The 22,987-nt window shown below is 34.3% G+C and overlaps 2 protein-coding genes across 2 annotated transcripts; one reads left to right on the plus strand and one right to left on the minus strand.

Annotated features, from left to right (window-relative positions):
* Positions 1–4,373: 4,373 nt before the first annotated feature.
* LOC144352799 (uncharacterized) lies at positions 4,374–8,245 on the minus strand. The gene is made up of 2 exons (XM_078009663.2): positions 8,018–8,245; positions 4,374–7,039 (listed from the first exon to the last, which is right to left on the minus strand). Exons 1-2 carry the CDS (start codon positions 8,051–8,053, stop codon positions 5,162–5,164), a joined length of 1,914 nt encoding a protein of 637 aa, XP_077865789.2. The 5' UTR covers positions 8,054–8,245; the 3' UTR covers positions 4,374–5,161.
* A 539-nt stretch (positions 8,246–8,784) lies between these two features.
* LOC100368577 (G patch domain-containing protein 4-like) lies at positions 8,785–21,104 on the plus strand. Its single transcript, XM_002735237.4, has 6 exons — positions 8,785–8,858; positions 15,292–15,365; positions 16,077–16,169; positions 18,619–18,720; positions 19,856–19,995; positions 20,672–21,104. Exons 1-6 carry the CDS (start codon positions 8,804–8,806, stop codon positions 20,991–20,993), a joined length of 786 nt encoding a protein of 261 aa, XP_002735283.2. The 5' UTR covers positions 8,785–8,803; the 3' UTR covers positions 20,994–21,104.
* The last annotated feature ends 1,883 nt before the right edge of the window (positions 21,105–22,987 follow it).

Below are 22,987 nucleotides of genomic sequence, written 5' to 3' on the forward strand. Positions count from 1 at the left end.
TATACTGTGAATATTCGTTTTTTTAAAAGACGCATAATTTATTTATTATAAGCTTTTTGCAAAAGTAGGTAGAAAATATGGCAAGCTTTACCCTAATTTTAGGCTTGACTTAATTTTGCGTGTGAACAAGAACCTAAACATTTAGGCCGACCTATGAACTAGCACCGGATTACATAATCTCATTATCATTGACTATTACGTCCATGATTTTTGTTGCGCAGTATCAAAACACTTTCACAATCACAACATTGATGGCTGTTATAAGAAATAAAATCATTGATTGTTATATGAAAAGACCAAATTTAAAACAATTCCTAAAGACAGCATTGCACAAGGAAAGATCACAGCCTGATCTATTACTTATAAATAGTAATATAGTTGGAACATGAACATGTCAGAAGTATGGATCCAGAAGATGCTTGATTATGATGATTTTTTAACATTAAAATGATTGACATCTTGTATCTGATCACCAAACGAGTACTTGTCCATATTGAGAAATATTGCTCTGGAACAGCATTAATTAAAACAAGTCATTGTTAATGACACAGTCCCTGTCCAAAATTTTGTGATCTGACATATCAATTTGATGCTGATGAAGTCATTGAGATTAGATTGAAAACATTAATATGATTTAGTGCTTTTACACGCGAATTGGACATTGGGCAGTCATATTGAATCAAATTACAAAAATTATGTTTATGTTGATGTATCTATTGGTATACCGTCTTTTAAAATTTAAACAAAAATGTTCATTGCATTCATGGGAAAGTAGCATGGGTATCATGAAAAACAAAATGGCCACCAATCAGCCATATTTGTTCGAATCACGAAAAAAAATACGTGCACCTATAGCCCAATATGTATGATCATCATACCCACCCTGATCCAAATAGGCCCTGTCATCTCAGAGAAACTGCTGCAGACATGTAAAAATGACGATTTAGCGCTTTTACATGAAAATTGGGAGTCGGCCAGCCATATTGAATTGAATCACAAAAATCATGTTGGTGCAAATGTATCCCTTGGTATACTTTCTTTGTACAAAATTTAAACAGAAACATTCATTGCATTAAAGAGAAAGTAGCATGGGTACCATGAAAAAACAAGATGGCCGCCAGTCGGCCATATTTGTTCGAATCACACAAACAAAATATGTGCACCTACAACCCAATATGTATGATCATCATACCCACTTTGATCCAAATCGGCCCAGTCATCTCAGAGAAACTGCTGCGGACACGTTTAGGTATCAGAAATAGCAAATTTTACATCCAAAATGACCGCCAGTCGACCATTTTTGCTCTGATCATAAAGTAACTTTGTAATGACGAATAGAACAAAGCCAAATTAATAGTCCCCGTTTTCGGATTACGTCCAAACGGGGACTAACAAAATGGCCACCAGTCGGCCATTTTCAATACATTTACTGGGGTATGATGTAAAACGAATATATAAAATTTGAACATAATCAGTCAAAGCATGGCAGAGATATGCATGGAACTAGATTCAGGGCTCATACCACTAATTGAAGTTCCATAGACGACAATGTTAAGGGACGACGTCAAAAGATCGATGTCTGATAAAAAAACTTAATTCCTTTAGTTTTTTTCCAAAACCCCCTACCCCCCACTCAAAATTAATTGATAAATATTGGTCATGGCGTCAGACTACATTCACAATTAAATACAAATTGATAATCGGACAGTAGTATTGCATAGCAGTTGGTTGTCGGGTGGGTGTAAAAAGATTTTACAAATGCACCTCATTTGACGCACAGATTTACACTCGAACAAACCATTTTTTCCCCTTTTCGGTTATTTCTGTTCATGATTGGATAGAAAAAAAAACGAACTACAAATACTCCAAGATTTTTTTGACTTCATTAAAAAATAAAATCGTTTTTGTAGGATGGAAACTTCTTGAGGTCAAACCCCCCCCCCCCCCCACCCCCAAACTAAAGGAAATAAGTTTTTTAACCGACATCGATCTTTTGACGTCGTCCCTAACATATGACAGGATTGCTATATGAAAATGATGAAGAAAGTAGAAAACATGGCTCAAAAATGGGAAATCAACATGCCAGTAATCAATCACATGAAAAAAAAATGTTGGCCAGCTCAAATTCTTACAAATCTCAGGTAAACACCACACCTACTGTATTTGGATTGCTACTTAGAGAAATTACTGGAAAAACACCAAGATTAGAACATCCAAATAAACCAACAGGTACACAGCCGCTAAGTAGTAAACAAAAGTATTTACTGTATTTATTAAAGTCCTGTATTTTTTTTGTTTATGGGTAATAAAAAATACATGTATTTATCAAAAAAAAAAAGAAAAAAAAAAGACCACATGTTGGTCTCACCTTTGACCCAGGTGAGAAAAAAAATGTCATTGGTTCTTGCAAGGCATTTAAATGAGCAGCCATTGGTTGATTAGTGGCATGAGACCTAGAACTGCATTCAGTTGGCCATTTTAAATTGGATCTGAAAAATAAAATGATGTTCATCAAGGTCCCATAATGTCCAACACATGTACGAAGTCTGAACAAAATCATCTATAAAAGCCAAGATCCAGTTCTAGGATGCCAGAAAAGCTTGATTTTTAATGATTTGTTAGCACAAAAATGGCTGCCATTTGGAATGAGGTAGAATGAATATATAAAATTTGAACTTAATTCGTCAAAGCATGGCAGAGATATGGCACTAAAACTCGCCATTTAAATCTGACCTGAAAAATAAAATGACGTGCATAAATGTCCCATAATGTCCAGCATATGCACTAAGTTTAAACAAAATCCATCCATAAATGCTTGATTTTGATGATTTTTTAGCACGAAAATGGCCACCATGACCAATGACCAGTAAATATCGCACCTGATTCATGTACGTATCATAATAAACTAAGTGATGCATTTCATCACAAATCACCTGCTTACTTAAATACTGATATGAAAGTTGATCACGGAGAACCACATTGTTCTGAAAAACATACCGCTTACCAGTAAATGCAAACCGTTTTCAACAAAGAAACTGAGCTTTCATATAATTTCACGATCTGCTAAACTTTTATTGTACAGGCTGGGAATTTAATCTTGCACAAATCATATTTGTACAGGGATCCCCAAAATTAATGTCAAATCTGAAGTTTTTTAATATGTTAATTTGTTTGTATAGGATATCCCATAATTTAGTGATAAGGATCAACATTTAATTTAACTATGTTATCCTTTCTATTGATCAAACAGGTTTGTTTTGGTGGCCAGCCAAAATTGTTTTTCAAAATTTCAATGTCAAAATCAAATTTCAATTAACTTCCTATGATTATTCATTTTAATATTTTGACCATGCGGTTTATTCACCAAAACATGATGCTGATTATTTAAAATGACTCAGATTCACTAGGCCAAACAATTTACTATTTTGTTTTGTTTTGTTCAGTGAACCAATTAATATATTACACAATTCACTATGAAATTCTCAATGAGTTGTTGAACGATTGTTGCTTAGCAATATCACATCAAGTTCAGTTTTCACACCAAAATTAGAATACAGATAGGGTAGACAACACAAATGTAATGTAATGTAATACCACCGGTAGACTTTTGTGTATTTGTTCATATTTTGCTAGTAACTTGTATTCCAAACAACTTTGTGCAATGAATGGCATGCTTGTATTAAAACTTTTATATTTAATACTGGATTGATGCATTCATAGTGATGAAACTTGTTTTAATGCCGATACTAGTGTAGTTGATCAGCTTCATTTTCATAACTTGAAACATCTCTGACCTCATTTACTATTAATTTTAAAAACAGAACAAATCACCTTTTATTTTTTTCTAAAATTGTTAGCACACGTCTTTGACTTACGAGTAAATATCCTTGCTTTCCGAATGTTCACATTGTTGGTAAGTGATGTGCTGATGCCATTTTATTTTTTTTAAATTCCAATATAATAATAACTTTATTGCCTTCTTGTAAATACATTGGGTTATAAAGTGATATTTTATGAAATATGATAGAATTTATGTGAATAAAATAATATTAGTTCAAGAGCCTCTCTGTTGTACATATATAATCTGTTAAATTTAAATTAATGTTAGTATCTCTACTAGAAAGTAAATATATGAATATATTTTTAGCGTCTTAAGTTTTAATTTTATTAAAGAATATTTTTTATTCAGTATCATATTTTGGACAAGTTAATAGCAAATGTTTCTCATCTTCGATTAAATTGTCAATACATCTTTGACATATCGTGTCTTTTACAATAAACTGTACCACTTTACTATACTGGTACATTGTATACATTGTGCTATTCATTGTATATATATATACATTTCACTTCAAAACATGAAACTCAAAATATACCATTTTAACTAATTGTTTATTTTCATGATTAGCCATTTAATGCAGTGTTTGTTTTTTTCCAGGATACAAAAAGTACCTCCACAGTGATTTGTTTTACAAACACAATTATAGCCCAGACTCCAGCATTCAGAGTACCCTTCCCAGTGCACTTAAGTATGGTCTGATGAATTGCTTTATAAATATTAGACTGAACAGATTTCTGTGTCATCACTGATTGGCAGTCAGAAAATTGCTTACTTAGACTGACCTGTATGCAAGGCCCGTCCACTGCCCTCCAAACTGATTCATTAGTCTATTATTCACATCTTTTTAAAAATCTCAAGATAATAGACAGAATGTACTCTACAACAATGGACCAATACTGACATTGTCCTCACTGTAACAGTAGTTTATTTCCACTGTACCATTGCTGATTTTTTAAATTGTAAATTGAGCTTCTTAAAGCGGGTCGTCACCTGCGCATACACGGTAATAATTTCAAGCAATGATAACAATACATGCTAAAACCACAAAGGCTCATGGGTAGATTCTTGTTTGTAAACAATGACACGCTATGGCCATCTGACACATGCACAGGTGATGACTCCCCCGCTTTAAATGAATTGTGTGTGGTTTAAAAAGTAAAGAAATCATCACAATTTTCAGAATAATTATCCAAATTTTATGGAAATTAGCAAGTGAATTTTTACTGCCACAGTAAATTCCAGTTTAAAGAACGTACACTATAGTATGATGTGCTGCTCTGTTACATTACATTGGATGAACAGAAACCTAAAACTGCAGCATTATGTACGGAAAACATCAACTTGAGCCGAAACTTTTTTACACCCACTGACAGAGAACAATTTACTATCAGCAGGGAAATACTGTAATTGATCAAGTATAGTTTCAATATTAATTCCAGCAGATATACCTTTTTCTCGTAAACTGTTGAGGATGCATTGTCTGACATGTTCCTTTGTCATTGGTAAAAATGGTATAAACTGGTCTATGACTGACTCTAACTCACTGTACCACAAGTAACCTTCAACACTTTCACCATCAACAGTGTATGCAAAGTTTTCCCTCGCAGATCTTGTCTGTTTTATATATTCTGTAATACTAGAAACAGAAACAGTAGAATCGAATGATCTTGTAAAATACTGTTTAACCATGAATCTATTAATTTCATGACCAAACAAGTTACTTTCTAAGATGCAAATTGATTTCCCAATCTGACTAAGATGGGAGTTATCACTGAACAAAGCATGCAATCTTGGAATCATCTGTTTCGGCATAATATCAATTTCATCAAATACCAATAACCTGACTTTACATTTGACAGTAGAATTAATGAAATTCATAATGGCAGTGTTATAAACTTTATAGTTGTCTTCAGATGCAAAATCCAAAGACGAAATGAATCTATGCGCACACCTGTCTAAATTATGTTTTATAAACAACTCTTCAATGAGTACACTCGTAACTAATGTTTTACCAGTGCCTGTCCAACCATGAAATGACAACACCAAAGGTTTAGTAACATTATTATACATGTATTTCAATATCGCTGATGGTAAAATTTGATTAACTAAGTCTTGACCAAACACTGATTTAACAAATACTTGTGTAATGCCTGTGTGGGAATATATAAACTCTGGACTTGGCACTGAATTAACTGTAGAATACATAGCTGATATCATAGACATTGTAACAGAGTTGACAGCAGGGTGCGAAGCAAACAGCACAGTAACTATAAGGACTGAAGCAAAAGCAATTAAGACAACACAATAGAAAAGCTTCCTTTTAGTCACTTGTTTTGATCCCAATGGTTGAACATCTTGATCACTATTGTCAGTAATTCTCTTTCTGTGTCTTCCAGTGAGGCTCCGAATGGAAATATCTCCATCTCCCTTCCTCCTCCTTGCAGGACTTTGAATAGAAGTACTGCCATCTTCCCTAACCCTCACAGGAGTCTGAATGGAAATATCTCCACCTTCCTTCCTTTTCCTCGTAGGACTCCAAATAGAAGAACTGTCAACTTCCCTAACCCTCACAGGAGTCTGAATGAAAACATCTCCACCTTCCTTTCTTTTCCTCGTAGGACTCCAAATAGAAGAACTGTCATCTTCCCTAACCCTCACAGGAGTCTGAATGGAAATATCTCCACCTTCCTTCCTTTTCATCGTATGACTCCAAATAGAAGAACTGTCAACTTCCCTAACCCTCACAGGAGTCTGAATGGAATTATCTCCCTTTGTCATCCTTGCAGGACTACAAATGGAAGTATTTATATCAACTCCCAAATTACTTGTAAAGCTAACTTCCCTTAACATTTTGTTTGATGAAAAACCTTCTTTTTGAGAACGAGATTGTTCAAAGGATGTTGAAATACTACGATGCAGAAAGCGAGGAGAATGATGTTCATATTGTTGGTATCGAGTTTCCGTGGTTACAAAGCTACTGTCAATGCTAGTTGCACGACTAATACTAGGTTGGTGTAGCAGTGAACCCCTATAAATTGACATAGTGTTTGTGACATTGGCAGGTGACATTGACCTCTGACCCAATGGAGCTACTGGTGGTGGAGCAGATCTTTTCCGTATACAGGGTGAAGTTTTCATAATGTTACTGACTGTTGGTACTTGCTCATTTTTAATAGGTATAGATTTCCTCAACAGTGGCTAAATGTGGAAAAACATAATATTTGATTAGAAAAAAACAAACAAAAAGAATTATTATATAAATCAATAATGCTCAGAAATTCCTATAGTAGTATAAGGTTTCAGTTGCATACAGTTTGCTATCACTATTTTATTGGATTATTTAACAAAAGTTGCTAGAAAATACTTCTGTGTGAAGTGAGTTCAATAATCTTTGACATTTACTGAACAACTAACAACAATTTCTGCCTCAGCATTGCTCATGCTTGATAGATTAGTTGCATTTGTGCATAGTTCCTTAGCATGGGCTAAAAGTTCAAAAACATTGCCTGTGTTAAGAACACTTAATAGCATGGGTTAAGAATTGCTTAATACAGATTAAATCTGATCAGTTTTTAAAACCTGGTCCAGACTTAGCACGGGCTATAACGAAGCATGCATGAACGCAATTGGGTCTAGCCTACATGTACATGTATATGTAAGCACACGAGTGTAGCTTAAATCACCCGTTCTTGGTGTAGCTTGAACACGATTATCGATTCAAAACTAATGACCATGATTTAATGTGTTTGACCAAATTGCTAGGATAATAATTATAATAAGCTGAAAATATGATATTCAGAGTGCCTGATACTACATACATGCATATGTTTAAAACCACTTGAAAGGTTGATTAGTATTAGTAATTTGAATAAATAATAAAATTAAAGAAGAAATATAAAAAGGTACATGTATAAACACTGCCAAGAATCTTCCAAGAGATATTGAGATGTTTTGAATAAAAATTGATAGGAAGGTGAAGCTTAACATCATGCACCTAGTGACCCAAGTTTGTGAAACAAGATTGGAATAAATTCGTAATATGTCACAATCACAATGTATTACCTGCACAAGTCGCTGTTGTGCGTACAACACATGTAAATATGGAATGAAAGCGCACACGTGACAAGGCAGAAATGTTCGACGGACTATCGATTTAAGGACGAGGGAATGACTTACCGGAGCACGTTTTTGCATGGTGCAATGGCATAACATATACACCGAACCATTCAACTCGTGCAAACATAACCCATCTTACAGGCACTGTTCAACTATGATCAAACGCTGCCACTTGCTTCTAAGTGGTCTGGCATATGACTGGACCTCGAACATGACATCGCGCCGTGAGTTACTGCGCCCTCACCGACTGACCTTCCAGCCGGGACACAAGTAATAATAATAATCTGTATAATTCTATCCTTATTTGAGTATTGACTCAGAAAAAAGAAAATTACAATAAAGATGAAGAACTGAGGAAGTTGCAAAACTAGGAGTGCTAAAAAAGAATAAAAAAATAAGTTTATTTTGGGGCAACTGGTAGTTTTTTGAAATGATTTTCTCTGGCAATAACAAAAAATATAATTACCATCTGTTAGTTTCATAAATAGACGTGTGTAATAAAGAGCAAATTGTCTTCTACAACGTGAAATTTACAGTACTTACGTCTCCAACATTGCTATAAGCCGATGTCTACTTTTTTTTATAATTAATTGAGACTATTTTTTTTGCTCTATGCAGACCTTTTTGCTGCATATCTTTTTGAATGGCTTCTAAAATAAATGAATGGCCGCCACCGAAGTTACGATGAATCACAGATCCTCTATATAAAAACTGTGGATAAACAAAATAAAGTTACGAAAATACCCCTTGCCGACCCTCTGGAAAGTACAAATGCTTCCAACCCATGTTAGGATTTTAAACTTTGACATGCTATTTAGTCACGTGATTAGTCAGGTGACTTACAAAATGGCCAACAGCGAATTCGCACGTTGTCAACTTGAAAAACACGGCTGGAAATCAGGTACTTGTATTATTTTACTGCAGTAAGATGTATGATTATGAATGTATTTTATTTTATAGACAATAGTACACGATGGCATATGACTCGCAAAATAAGTATTCTCTTGGCGATCGTCGTCGTCAAAAACTACAGTAATAGTATAGAGCTCGTTGTGAAATATTGTATGTAGGGTCATTCCAGTTTTTATCCACAACCCCCCTACGGATGGATATTAAGGTTATGACACCCTATGGATTCAAATCCACCATTCAGGTGTCGGATTTTTGTTCACTAACACACCCCCTGGAAACTACTGATTTGACGTATACGGATGGGTATGTGAAAAAATTATACCCCTCGGATACACACAAAAACAGAACCCCTCGGAAAAAAAGCTGTGTGGCTTGCAAGTGGCCTACTTGGGTCTTCTAATTATAAAACAGAAATTGGTAAATTGGATGGTATGTTGCAAAGAGCAGTGCAGTTGGAAGGAGTCAATGATTTTTTTTTGGGGGGGGGGTCTGCACAACTAGAGTGATGTCATAACGTCACCTAGAGGGATGTTTGTGTCCCACATTGCTTTGTGCACCTTTTAGTTGAATGACTTTTGTCATTGGTGTTGATTTTTTTTTTATTGTGATATGTCTCTAGTAATTGCAATGTAGAAGTACGTTCAACTGAATGGCCAGGTAATTTGCGGACTGATTCACAAATCATGTGTACATGTATGAAGCAATATGGCGCTCAGTGTAAATGCAAAAATATACATCTAGAGTGCATATATATATGTAGAGTGTAATAAAAAATTTTTATTGCTCATAATTTGCAAGGTCTAATGACTATTGGTAAAACTTTAATACACAGGTTTACTGCTTTGGATTTAATGTCACAAAAACATTAATTTAAAGTTCTATATTTAGTTGAAAGCCCTTTGTAAATAGGTTAATTTGACCCCCTTAACCAAATCCAAAAACAAAATCCAGGACAACATCTATGGGTTTTGCCTGAAAAATGGTCAAGTTATTTAAGTTAGGAAAACAACTTAAATCCCATGATGCAACAGTGAGTAACTTACCAACATTGGCCTAGAACGACACACAAAGCAAGAACAAAAGGGGTTGCTAAGGTAACGTGCCAAACTTCGGTCAACATACACTTGATGTCAGCATCGCAGCACAGCAAGTTTTGCAAAGAAGTACTTGAATTCAATTGCGCCCCAAAATGATGTCGCTGATCACTCAGTTGTCGCGGCGTATGTTGTACCAAATTTTGACTTCGGCTTTTTTTTCTAAGTGCATGCGACCTCTCACCAATGTATTAAAACACTTTGAATTTATACTTTGCGTGATTATATTTGGTCTACGCGGAACAATAAACTTTCTAAACATTATCTGAGACCATGCATGATGTATATTCACAAAATCATATTTTATATTATGTACGTCTTTCATTCCAAGGCTCAGGCAAATAAAACAAATGTTCTTCTGCTAACTATTATAGACTAGTTTCCAAGCTTTTGACTAAGGCAAATTTATTTAATTTTCTATTAGAAATTTTTGTGATTCTTGTAATTTCCCAGTCATTCATGGTCTTGACAATAAATGTGAATTGCTGTGCGAGCCTAGAGTTAGAATAAAGGGAATGAACGCGAAACTTTCTAATTATGCCAGCCAGTAAAATACAGAGATTTCAAATATTATAAATAAAATGTATACAAGTGTTGTAATGTCCGATGTAATAGCCACATGTCGAGTTGAGTTTTTTTTAAATTTATAATGTGAACTATTCCAGCTCATGGATGCCAATGAAATTTGAGAACAACTGAAATGTACAAGTCAGACTCTTTTAAATGAATGTATCAAGTATACACATGAATTATTTGCCCCAACACATTGGTTTATTCTTTATTCTAAGTTGCGACTGATATGTTTGTGTGGGCTTGATCGGCACAGTCGTAGAATAATAAATAGATTTTCTTGGGTTAAAACAGTTTGCGAGCAGGGGTACAGCCACGTATGACTGCATGCATTTTAAAAGGGCGTACACCCTCCCCCCAGGTCTCTTGGCTGACAGATTTTTTTTTTACAAACCTACCCCTTGGAAGCTTAAAAATTACGACCGCATGGATTCACATCATCTATGGGGAGTGTGCATGATATGAAAAAAAAAATATCAAAAATATGACCCCCCTCGGAATTAAATCATCTGTAGGGGTGTGGATATAGAAAAGAAAATAGTCAAAAAATGACACCTCTCGGAATTGGACCATCCATACTTTTTGTAGAAATATGACCCCTCGGATTTAACCCATCCGTAGGGGGGGTGTGGACAAAAACTGGAATGACCCGTACCGGGTCAAACTGAGCTTGAAGATGTAAGTTAATGACCCGCGTTGAGATATGTTGTCTGTGTACAACTTGTAATATATGTTTCCAGAAAGCTTAGGTATAGGAGAACACGATCGTTTACTTTTTAGTCCCCGTTCGGACGCAGTCCGAAAACGGGGACTTGTGTTTTGACCTTCGTGTGTCCGTGCGTGCGTGCGTGCGTCTGTGCGTGCGTCGGGACCTGTATCTTAGAAATGCCTGGATCAATCACAATCAAACTTCACACATACATCATACATGATAGTATACATATGCACGTCAATTTGTTTCACGATCTGATTCAAGATGGCCGAATGGCAGCCATTTTGGTGCTAAAAATCATCAAAAACAAGCATTTCTCAGCTGTTAACAGACGGATTTTGTTCAAACTTGGTATATACATTAGACATTATGGGACCTTGATGCTAATAATTTTGTTTTTCAGATAAATTCAAAATGGACGACTGGCGGCCATTTTGTTTTAATGAATGTAGTTCTCGTGCCATATCTCTGACTTGCTTTCACTGATTATGTTCAAATTTTAAATATTCATTATACATCATGTCATAGATAGACAGATATACTGTATTGGTTTGACGATCCTATTCAAAATGGCCAAATGGTGGCCATTTTTTGTCCAAAAAAATCATCAAATATCAAGCATTTATGGATGGATTTTGTTCAAACTTGGTACATATGTTAGACATTACAGGTTCCTGATGCATATCATTTATTTTTCAGATCGGATTCAAAATGGCTGTCTGGTGGCCTTTTTGTTTTAATGATTGGGCTTCTAGAGCCATATCTCTTAAATGCTTTGACTGATTATATTCAAATTTTATATATTCGTTATACATTATGTTAAATATATATATACATGTATTCAAAATGGCTGATTTTGAATGCTGTTCCAGAGCAATATCTCTCAATATGGACAAGTACTTGTTTGACGATCAGATACAAATGTCAATCATTTTAATGTTAAAAAATCATATTCCTGACATGGTTATATTCCAGCTATGTTACTATAAACAAAACTATATATATCTTAAATTCGATAACTAACGGGGACTGTGCCATGCATGGCTAGTTAATATTTGCTTAGGAGACCAGACACTTCACAATGACGTCTTCCGAAAACATTATTTACATTTTTCAGACATTTAAAGCGAAAGCGAACCTAAATGCGGCCTTAATTTATACATGTAGTTGTGTATATTCTAAACTGTATTCGAAATAATATTGCAGTGGTTTAATTTTGTTTTAATTATAACTGTTGCTTGGATAGGCATTTGAAGTGCTTGCAATTTCCTAATTTTTGCAAATTTTTTAAAATGGTAATTTTTGGTCAAAAATGCTATTTTCGACTTCTTCTTTGAAACTGATGGTCCGATTGCACTCAAACTCGCATGGTATAAACCTTGGGTAGACCTCTATCAGATTTGTTCATTTCATGTCCATATCTTCAATTTTCTATCTTTAGCAAATAGTTTTTGTCATGTTTGGTCAAAAATGCTATTTTCGACTTCTTCTCCGAAACTGGTAGTCCGATTGCTCTCAAACCAGCATGGTATATACGTTGGGTGGACCTCTATCAGATTTATTCATTTTGTGTTGACATCTTCAATTCTCTATTTTTAGCAAATATTTTGTCATTTTTCATCAAAAATAGTACTTTTGACTTGTTCTTCAAAACCAGAGTCCAAATTCTTTGATACATACTTGATACACATGACACTTCACCCAGTCATTATAAGTGTCCAAATTTATCAAAAGTTTCAGAAACCTTCTGCTTAATGCACTAAAGTTGTCGGAAAATGGACAAAACTTTGGAAGATTATACAATGATGCCATATTGAAATTATATGCTCACAGGGAGATGTAATGTTCCCCATTTGTTCTGTCAACTGTTTCTCATTCTCACATAGCACATGGGAGTTCTAAGTTTTCTTTGATTTGTCTATTGTGATTGTAATAAAAACATATCCACTCAACATATTTAAATGTGTATATACATGATTGATTTTGGTGGAAAATTATGCAAATTGCCTAATTTACATACCAATATTTAGGCTATTTTGGTGATATCTTGAGAACCATTTAATATGTTTCAATAAAACTCGGTGCATAGATGTGTTGGGGCAGTCTCCAGATATATTTAGTTTTTGGTGGTAATTTATGCAAACTAATGCAAATTATCTAATTTGCATATCAGCTCGTGAAATTCAAGCTATTTGGGTGCTATTTCAAGAACTATTCAACATATTTCAACAAAACTTGGTATATACATGTATTACGAATTCAGATAATTGCAAATATCATGTTATGTTATTCTCTCAACACGCTGGAGTTCTTTTTAAGCTCTCTTTGATTCTAATTTTATTGAATATTTCTGTTATTTTTGTAAAAAAATCCACTTTTAGCATTATGTTTTATTGTCTCACTCACTGCCTTTTGGGGTATTTGTCATATACAGCACTAATCTTTTGTACAATAACCGTTGAGCAACAGGCCATTGGCCTATTTTTTAAAAGTATTTTTAGGCGCATTTTCAACAAGTTCCAAATAATTAGTAAAGCTTCGACAAATGAATAGAATAGTGACATTTTAAAGGTAGCAACAGCACAACATTCGGTACGTTTCTTGGATAATAAAAAGGACCTAAAGCTGGTACATTCCCCAACCCACTCATAAAAGTATTATAAAATAATACACATAGGTTATCCATTTTTGATTTTGATAAAAATGAGAATTGTGCATGTCACTCTGGAGGAATATTACATGGCTAGGTCATGTTGTTGGGGGTTGGGTAATTGTTCAGTTCTTTTACAAAGCGTTGAAGAAGAATTTGATACTTGAAAAGAATGATACTTGAAAACGATTTAACAGTTTGTTTTCAATTGATCTTGAGTTCAATCTCTAAAAAAATCAATGAAATCAGACTACAACTTTTTGCGTAATCATGATTTCTGTGGTGTTAGGCTTGTTACTTTTCAAATGGCTGCTTCACCGCAAGCGTTGCCAGGTAATTTTAATATGATTTGTTGTTGTGTTGTCAGCCTCCAGTGACGGTGTGGTGTCATCAGCATTCAGTGTGGTTACGGTGGTGTCTTCAGTCTCCGGTGTGGTGGAGCAGATTTTACTTGTGTTTCACATGTTGACTTGTTTGACTCTGTTTTGTAGTAAAAAGTACGCTTTCTGTTATAAGGAACTCAGAGTTTTCGCTTCTCATTGGATCACTTTTCTTCCGTGTCATTTTTCAAAATTAACTTGGTAAATACAAAATAAGTGAATAGTAATATATTGTAGAGAAAAGGAATAAATTGAACTATCAGCAAAGGGTGAGTGCATCCGGTCATTTGACGACTGAATGCATCAGCAGACAATCCCCTGCGTTGGTGTGAAAACCAGAGCGAAAGTTGTTGACTAGCATTGACAATGAATCAAAATGCAGCTCTGATGTTTGAATCACATTTACGTTGTCATTTTTGAGAGTGAAATAACTACACAGCACCACGACCACCATTATTCTAACTTGCACTACACTACATTACAACATTTTATTCCGTGTCAGCTACATTTTCAGTTCTAAACTACAAGATGTGACTAGCAGCAGAACATTCACATGTTTCTGTGACTTGTCCGCCATTTGCAATGTGACGCAACCTTTAAAAGGTCATGTTAACACACCCACTCATGAATAATCAATGACATCATGAATAATTAATAGCAGTCAAATGCCCGCAGATGCGTTCATTCAGGATTCTTTCACGGTCATGTTAGTTTTTGCGATAACGCTAAAAAAACCTAAAACAATTAATTATTTCTTTTGTAAAACCAAAAAGTAGTCCTGACTTTGCCAGTCTAGGGTGGTACCTGTGCAATGTATGCCAACAACAAATATAGAGGCTCATGGCATAGACGCTTGTTTGTAAACGAGATGCTATGACCATTTGCCACATGTTCATGTCACAACTCCTCTGCTTTAGGTTATACCGAGACTGTAATCATCTATAGTTTTGATAACATCACTTGTCAGTGTACATGTATTACTCGTTTGTTTTTAATTATCTTTTCTTGGTTTAAAGGGTCAGGACTTGGCAAGAATGAGTCTGGAATCACAGAAGCAATAAAAGTCAAAATTAAAAATGACAAAGCTGGGGTGAGTAATCTCTAACATTATATTATAATCAAACCCAAATATTTGTTGGTTTAATAAACTGTAAGTGAACTAGTACAACAGAGGTCCTGGTGTTCACTTTTCTTTGCTAGACAACTACACATTGTGCATTTTTGTCACAGAAGCCATATCCCGTGTATGGGACTACATGACATCTCCCTATCTAATGGGAATTTAATGCGCTACCCTTCCATCAACCAGTCCCGGTCGAACACAAGCACCTGCAGACCTTAATAATCAAGGTTCCCTCAAAGTCGTATTCGTCAGTCAATGAATTTTGCCCGGTGGATTTAGCCTTCCCATTGGTTCTGTAGCACACTCATGCAGATTAGAGTTTGACAGTTCTTTGTTTTCAATCCCAGGTAAGAATTGAACTGAAGTCCACTAATAATTCATCAATTGCACTAGCACTATGCTACCAGTGACTGGAAGTCTTCACTTTATAAAGTGTATGTTGAATATGGGTACCATACAATCTATGTAAAGTACATAAACTGTTTACATGAATTTGGATTGTGTGCTGTACATGTATGTATGGCAATCCTTTCAGCAAGCCTCTGGAGGACTCTGAGGACATGTCATACATTTATGGTATATATACAGGTCAGGCAGGTTTTTTAAAAAAATTAATGAATCATTATTTGTTTTACTATATTTGACTTTTACATGCCAAATATTTGCATTCTATTGTAGGTGGGTGTGGACCATGGAGAGCAGTTCACTTTCCAATGGTGGAATCATGTTTTCAATAAAGCTGCCAATAATATTGTAGTTGAAAGCAAAGATGTAAGTGAAGAGATTAATATTATCTTGCTGATATTCATCTATGTTACATACATGTATCACTGTATCAGCCAATGTTCCATGTATCACTGTATCAGCAGGGATCGAAATACCCTGGTGCACACTGCACTATGCACATAGATTATTAGCTTGTGCAAGTAAACTCAAAATATAATGTGCACACTGTGCATGTAGACTTTAACACAACATTTTCTCATTATATTCACTAAGCCTAAATTAAGTTCAACCAACATTGTGAGACAACTAAAAAAAAATCAAATTCTTTTGTGATTGCATCAATCGAGAACCCGTAAATTTGATTTAAACTTTAAAAATGGTGCATTTCACAACAAGTTAGTGCAGGTAAATTTCAAATTCAACATGCACACTATGCATACAGGGAAAAAATTCTATTTCAATCCCTGATCAGTTCATGTTCCATGTATCACTGTATCAGCCAATGTTCCATGTATCACTGTATCAGCCAATGTTACATGCATCACTGTATCAGCCATTGTTCCATGTATCACTGTATCAGCCCATGTTACATGTATCACTGTATCAGCCAATGTTCCGTGTATCACTGTATCAGCCAATGTTCCATGTATCACTGTATCAGCCAATGTTCCATGTATCACTGTATCAGCCAATGTTCCATGCATCACTGTATCAGCCATTGTTCCATGTATCACTGTATCAGCCCATGTTACATGTATCACTGTATCAGCCAATGTTCCATGTATCACTGTATCAGCCAATGTTCCATGTATCACTGTATCTATCAGCCAATGTTCCATGTATCACTGTATCAGCCATTGTTCCATGTATCACTGTATCAGTTCATGTTCCATGTATCACTGTATCAGCCAATGTTCCATGCATCACTGTATCAGTCATTGTTCCATGTATCAGCCATTGTTCCATGTATCACTGTATCAGCCAATGTTCCATGTATCACTGTATCAGTTCATGTTCCATGTATCACTGTATCAGCCAATGTTCCATGTATCACTGTATCAGCCAATGTTCCATGTATCACTGTATCAGCCAATGTTCCATGTATCACTGTATCAGCCAATGTTCCATGTATCACTGTATCAGCCAATGTTCCATGTATCACTGTATCAGCGCATGTTCCATGTATCAGCCCATTTTACATGTATCACTGTATCAGCCAATGTTCCATGTATCAGCCCATTTTACATGTATCGCTGTATCAGCCAATGTTCTATGTATCAGCCCGTTAAATGTATCACTGTATCAGCCAATGTTCCATTTATCACTGTATCAGCCAATGTTCCATGTATCACTGTATCAGCCCATTTTACATGTATCACTGTATCAGCCAATGTTCCATGTATCACTGTATCAGCCCATGTTACATGTATCACTGTATCAGCCATTGTTCCATGTACATGTATCACTGTATCAGCCAATGTTCCATGTATCACTGTATCAGCCCATGTTACATGTATCACTGTACCAGTTCATGTTACATGTATCACTGTATCAGCCAATTTTCCATGTATCACTGTATCAACCCATGTTACATGTACATTGTGTATTACTATCAGTTCATGTTACATGTATCACTTTATCAGCTCATATTACATGTATTACTGTATCAGCTCATATCACATGTATCACTGTATCAGCTCATGTTGCACATATTTCTGTATCAGCCCATGTTACATGTATCACTGTATCAGCCCATGTTACATGTATTACTGTATCAGCCCATGTTACACGTATTTCTGTATCAGCCCATGTTACATGTATCACTATCAGTTCATCAAATTCAAGCATTTCTTGGCTGTTTACATATGGATTTTGTTCAAACTTGGTATATATGTTGGACATTATAGGACTTTGATGCACATAATTTTGTTTTTCTGATAAGATTCAAAATGGCTGACTGGCGGCCATTTTGTTTTAATGAATGTGGTTCTATAGTGCCAGATCTCTGACTTTCTGTGACTGATTATGTTCAAATTTTGAATATTCATTATACATGTATTCAAAATGGCTGATTTTGTTTTAATTAATGCTGTTCCAGAGCAATATCTTTCAATACTCGTTTGACAATCAGATACAAATGTCAATCATTTTAATGTTAAAAAATCATATTCCTGACATGTTTATATTCTAGCTATATTACTACATTGTATAAACAAAAATATATATCTTAAATTTGATAACTAACGGGGACTGTGCCATGCATGGCTTGTTTCAATTAATGCTGTTCCAGAGCAATATCTATCATTATGGACAAGTTCTTGTTTGATGATCAGATACAAGATGACTGAATATCAGTCATTTTAATGTTATAAAATTATAATCAAGCATCAGCTTTTTGATTCATATTTATGTTCCAACTATATTACTGTAAACCTAACTATGTTAAATTTGATAACTAACAGGGACTGTGCCATGCATGGCTTGTTCATTATAGGATGGTGTTGAAGTTAAATGTGGAAACAGTACACATATTACTACAAAGAAAATCTCTAAAACTTTTGCTGATAAAGACATGCTGTATGGTAGGTTTATTAAGGTAAGCAGAGGTCTCCATGGCAACCAGCAATCTCAAATATTAAGATATCTCAAACAATTTTTATTTGATCTTAAAGATCTTAAACAAACATGAATTCCACTAATAGAGCATATACTATAGTACCCTGTTATTCAGACTTGATGATTTCAGTATTCATAATATTCACTTTAAAGTTGTAATATGGACTTTAGTTGAAAGCCCTTTCAATTTTGAGTATACATGGATAACAATCAGATCTGATTTGCAAGTTATACTGATTGAAAAGCCAACAAGTTTTTTTATAGAATTATTCATTAATACTATTGTTATTATACCATATATTGCTATATTCTGCTTTGGAAGGAGAGGGGGTTGTGCTAAACACAACTAACCTAGTGGGTCTATCAATTTAAGAAGGCGTGGCATTATAACTATAATACAGAAATCAACTCAAAGATTCCAGTGTGCACTGTAAAACGTGTTGATAAAGCGACATACTATTTTAGCGAATTGTAGTAAAATGACGTAATAACGAAATGTTGATTTAGCGAATCTCTCTTGTCTTTGTTTATTTCCTGTTTTCACAATACTTGTCTGTCACCTGTCAAAACAAATGCGCAGTTATCACCTCCATAAAAACAAAGAAAAACTGTCAAGTGTAATAAGGATGCGCTCCAGATTATTACGTTTCCTGTGTTGTTTACAAAGTGTGTGTGGAGGAAAAGAGGTTGTTTGGCCGCCATTTTGATTTTATAATGAAATTATTAGTGACATCTTAAATTAGCGAATTAGTTTTCTCGCTAAATTCGCGAAAAAGACATGTTTCACAGTATATCTCAGATTAACTATAACAGAAAAATGCTTCACATAAAATTTTGGTTTTATAGTATAGTGATGGAATCATAAATATAATTTAAAAATTACTATAAGAAAGCATTCATGCCTTCATGAAATTCTCTGTAGTGAACCAAACAACATACATGTACTTCCATACCTTTATCATAATCATCTGATCTGTCAAATTTCACTTATCTCATGTTTTAAATGGATTGCATTCGTTTGAAAAAACAAACATTTACTTTTACAAATTATACACAAATTAGAGCTCAGTTCAGTTTATATTATTAAGTTATCTGTAAATTTCTGTTTTCATTAGTCATCAACATTGAGAGATGGTCTAGAGGAACAACATGGTAATGTATCTTCATCTGATAGTGATTCATCTACAGAGAGTTGCCATGGCAATGATGAAGATGAGAAGCTATTCAAAGCATGTGGAGGAATGACAGCACACAAGTAAGTCTGAAATCATTCTACATTAATAGGAAGTATAAGCAGACTATAAACAAAGTGACTGCCATTTTGGGTGATCTATTATGAAATAACTTGTAACCAGACTGACAACCATTTTTAGTTTACCCCTTATGAGATTTCTTGGAAACCAAAGAAAATCTTATCTTCCTAATAATAATGTAAACCTTTTAATTTTCACTGTTAAGAAAATTCACAATTTGATCTTGTAATGTTTGTGAGAACATTTTTTGCAAAAGTCATTGCTACAACATTCATTCACGAACTTGCAAATTTGAAGAAAATCTGTCGTGTGAAATTAAAGAACGTTGCAAGCTCTTGATTTTACTAATTAGTTGCAAGAACAGTATACTAAATAATTATCATAAATAGGGCGCTAAAAGATAAAAATATGATGCATATTTATATTGCATATTTGCTCTATTAGAAGAGCATCTTTAATGATGGTTTATGTTTTTTTGTTTGTATTGAGAGTGAACCAACCTCATTTAGTTTATGTTCAACACACATTTACAATGCACTTCCAATCGAGTGAATACAGTATTCATGTCATCTCACAAATGGCGCAGAATGTGAATATATTGTATTTAAAAATTGTTACATGATGCATACAATGATGTGCAAGTCTGTTGTATACTAAAACTGTTCACGTTTGTCACAGAGCTGCTCGTCATGGACTGAAACTGAATGGAAAATTGAAAAGAATAGAAGACCAAGAAAAATGGGTTCTACAGCAACAGAAATTGGAAACTGTCTGCAGTAAAGCTATTAATAAAGATGACAAAAGCAATAGTAATAACAAGTTACCAACTGAATTCAAGGATGAAATAAAAATCAGTGCAAACAATGAATTGGACAAAAATAGTGGCACTAATGAACATGTCAAAAGAAAAAAGAAATCTAAGAAAAGGAAGAAGAGTATAAGCGATGTTGAAAGTGAGAAGTCAATAAAGAAAAAGAAATCAAAGCGAAAAAAACATTGATTTTTGTACATACATGTAATAGATTCATCCATTTTGATTATTGCATTGTGGGATAGATTTGGCATTCATTAAATTAAAAGTTGATATTTGCAAAGACTGTCTATAACAAAATCTCTTGCTTATACTTGTTTTTTTTAATTGTATAATAGTTGTTTTGGTGATTTGTCAAGAAAAAAAATTGACTGTGCATATCAATCTAGTTGTTTTCAAGACAGAGATGCACTTGTCATATGATACTTGTGTGGGAATTACTAGTAGCCTATAACCTACATTGTGTGTCCAAGCTCTATCATAATGCCTTTGTCATGCACATTGAAAAAATTGTTATAAGAACATATTTTTTTTCAAACTTCCAATTCAAACTTGATACCTCATTATTAACTACATGTAGTAGTTACATAATACGTTGAATGTTGAATAATACAATCTCCATCAGTCACGAAAAATGCCCCAATGATGTGAATTTTTACCTTGCCCGTACCATCAAAGATGGAAGGGAAAGGTATATTAAGGGAAAGATTTTGTCCGGCGTTGTCATCGTCGTTGTCGTTGTCGTCGTCGTCGTTAATAATTGTTATTGTGTGCATAATAACTTTACTAATTCTATTCCAAACTTTATCAAACTTGGTCACCTTATTCATCAGTATAATGTCTTCCCTGAGTTTGAACAACAGATGTCCTGTATGAAAATATCATGCAAAAATTGAGAAAATCTGATAAAATATTTTGACTGTTTCTACTTGACTGATCACTGGTGATACACATCAAAGGTCACTGATCTCAGTGGAAATATGCATTGTTGTATGTGTTAAATGAAGCAAATGATTTATCTTGTAATAATATCCTTGGTAATGTATCTCAGAATCCCATACTGGGTTTCAAAACCAACTCATGGAGAGATTTTTCTGATACACATTTGCAAACCTACCAATAAAATCTTTACAGAAAATCAATATAAGCACTCCTATGAACTGGGTGCCAAACTTTGATCAAGATCTGAAGCTAATAGAAAATCTGTTCAAATCAAAAACAATACATAAAAAATACATAAAAAGCAAAACATTTCATCCACATTTTAAAAAGAAAATTGTTCTAAAATGTATGTATTCTGTATTTGACAAACAGTTCATTTGACAAATGTTTTCATAATACTAGTTTAAAAACGCACTTCGAAGATTGCAGTGTTTGAAGATGTAGATTCTCAGGAGGCAACAGTACTGTTGACTTCTCCCTCCACTGGACACCAACTATTTAAGTTGATTTGCATTACAAAGCAGAGCTTGCAACATGATAGCTATTCATAAAGGGTGTTTTTTTTTTTACTTTTCATGTAATACAAAATACTTGGACAAAAGCCAGCTAAGATTTTCTGTTATCTTGCATGTTTTATGAATCTATTCACGTCTAATTGCAGAACTTTTTTTTTGTGCGATGAGGCATTTATTTTTATACTAAAATATCTGAATTACTTTGAATAAAACTGGAAATTATGTCCCTTAAAATAATTAAACAAATAAGGCACCAATGTTTTTGTAAGATATTTACATCTTTTAAGGACATTCGGTAGGCTGATTCCCCACTGTTGGTTCAACCCCAAAACTTGTTTGTATTCAAAATTAATTATGACAATGCATATTTATATTGAAACAAACTGATAGAGGGAATTATATTATATAACAAAGGGCAAGGTCACCAGAGTTCAACTATGTTTATATAATTGATATTCGTCTCGCTTCAAACAAGACTTGTGCATAGTTGGTATAGTTGCATGAAAAGTTGGTAAATTATGTAGAAACATTGCAAAGTTACATGCTAAACTGATAAAGAGGCATGACATTCTTTAATGTTATGTGGAAAGCTGTGCAAAGTTCGTGAAGGTGTGTTGAAAGCCTGTAAACTTGTGTATAAAGTTGGTAAAGTTATATATAATGCCTGCAAATTTACCTGAAATGTTGGTAAAATTGTGTTATGGGAAAAACTGCCTTTAATGTTTC

The sequence above is a fragment of the Saccoglossus kowalevskii genome, chromosome 17 (genome assembly GCF_978046115.1).
Source record: "Saccoglossus kowalevskii chromosome 17, keSacKowa6.1, whole genome shotgun sequence".
Classification (NCBI taxonomy): domain Eukaryota; kingdom Metazoa; phylum Hemichordata; class Enteropneusta; family Harrimaniidae; genus Saccoglossus; species Saccoglossus kowalevskii.

Coding starts and splice junctions, on each gene's coding strand:
- LOC144352799 (XM_078009663.2), bottom strand. CDS start 8,053: ATGTTATGCCATTGCACCATGCAAAAACGTGCTCCG. Junction 7,040..8,017: donor CCATGCAAAAACGTGCTCCG/GTAAGTCATTCC, acceptor TTCCACATTTAG/CCACTGTTGAGGAAATCTAT.
- LOC100368577 (XM_002735237.4), top strand. CDS start 8,804: ATGGCCAACAGCGAATTCGCACGTTGTCAACTTGAAAAACACGGCTGG. Junction 15,366..16,076: donor TTAAAAATGACAAAGCTGGG/GTGAGTAATCTC, acceptor ATTCTATTGTAG/GTGGGTGTGGACCATGGAGA. Junction 18,721..19,855: donor TGTATGGTAGGTTTATTAAG/GTAAGCAGAGGT, acceptor TGTTTTCATTAG/TCATCAACATTGAGAGATGG.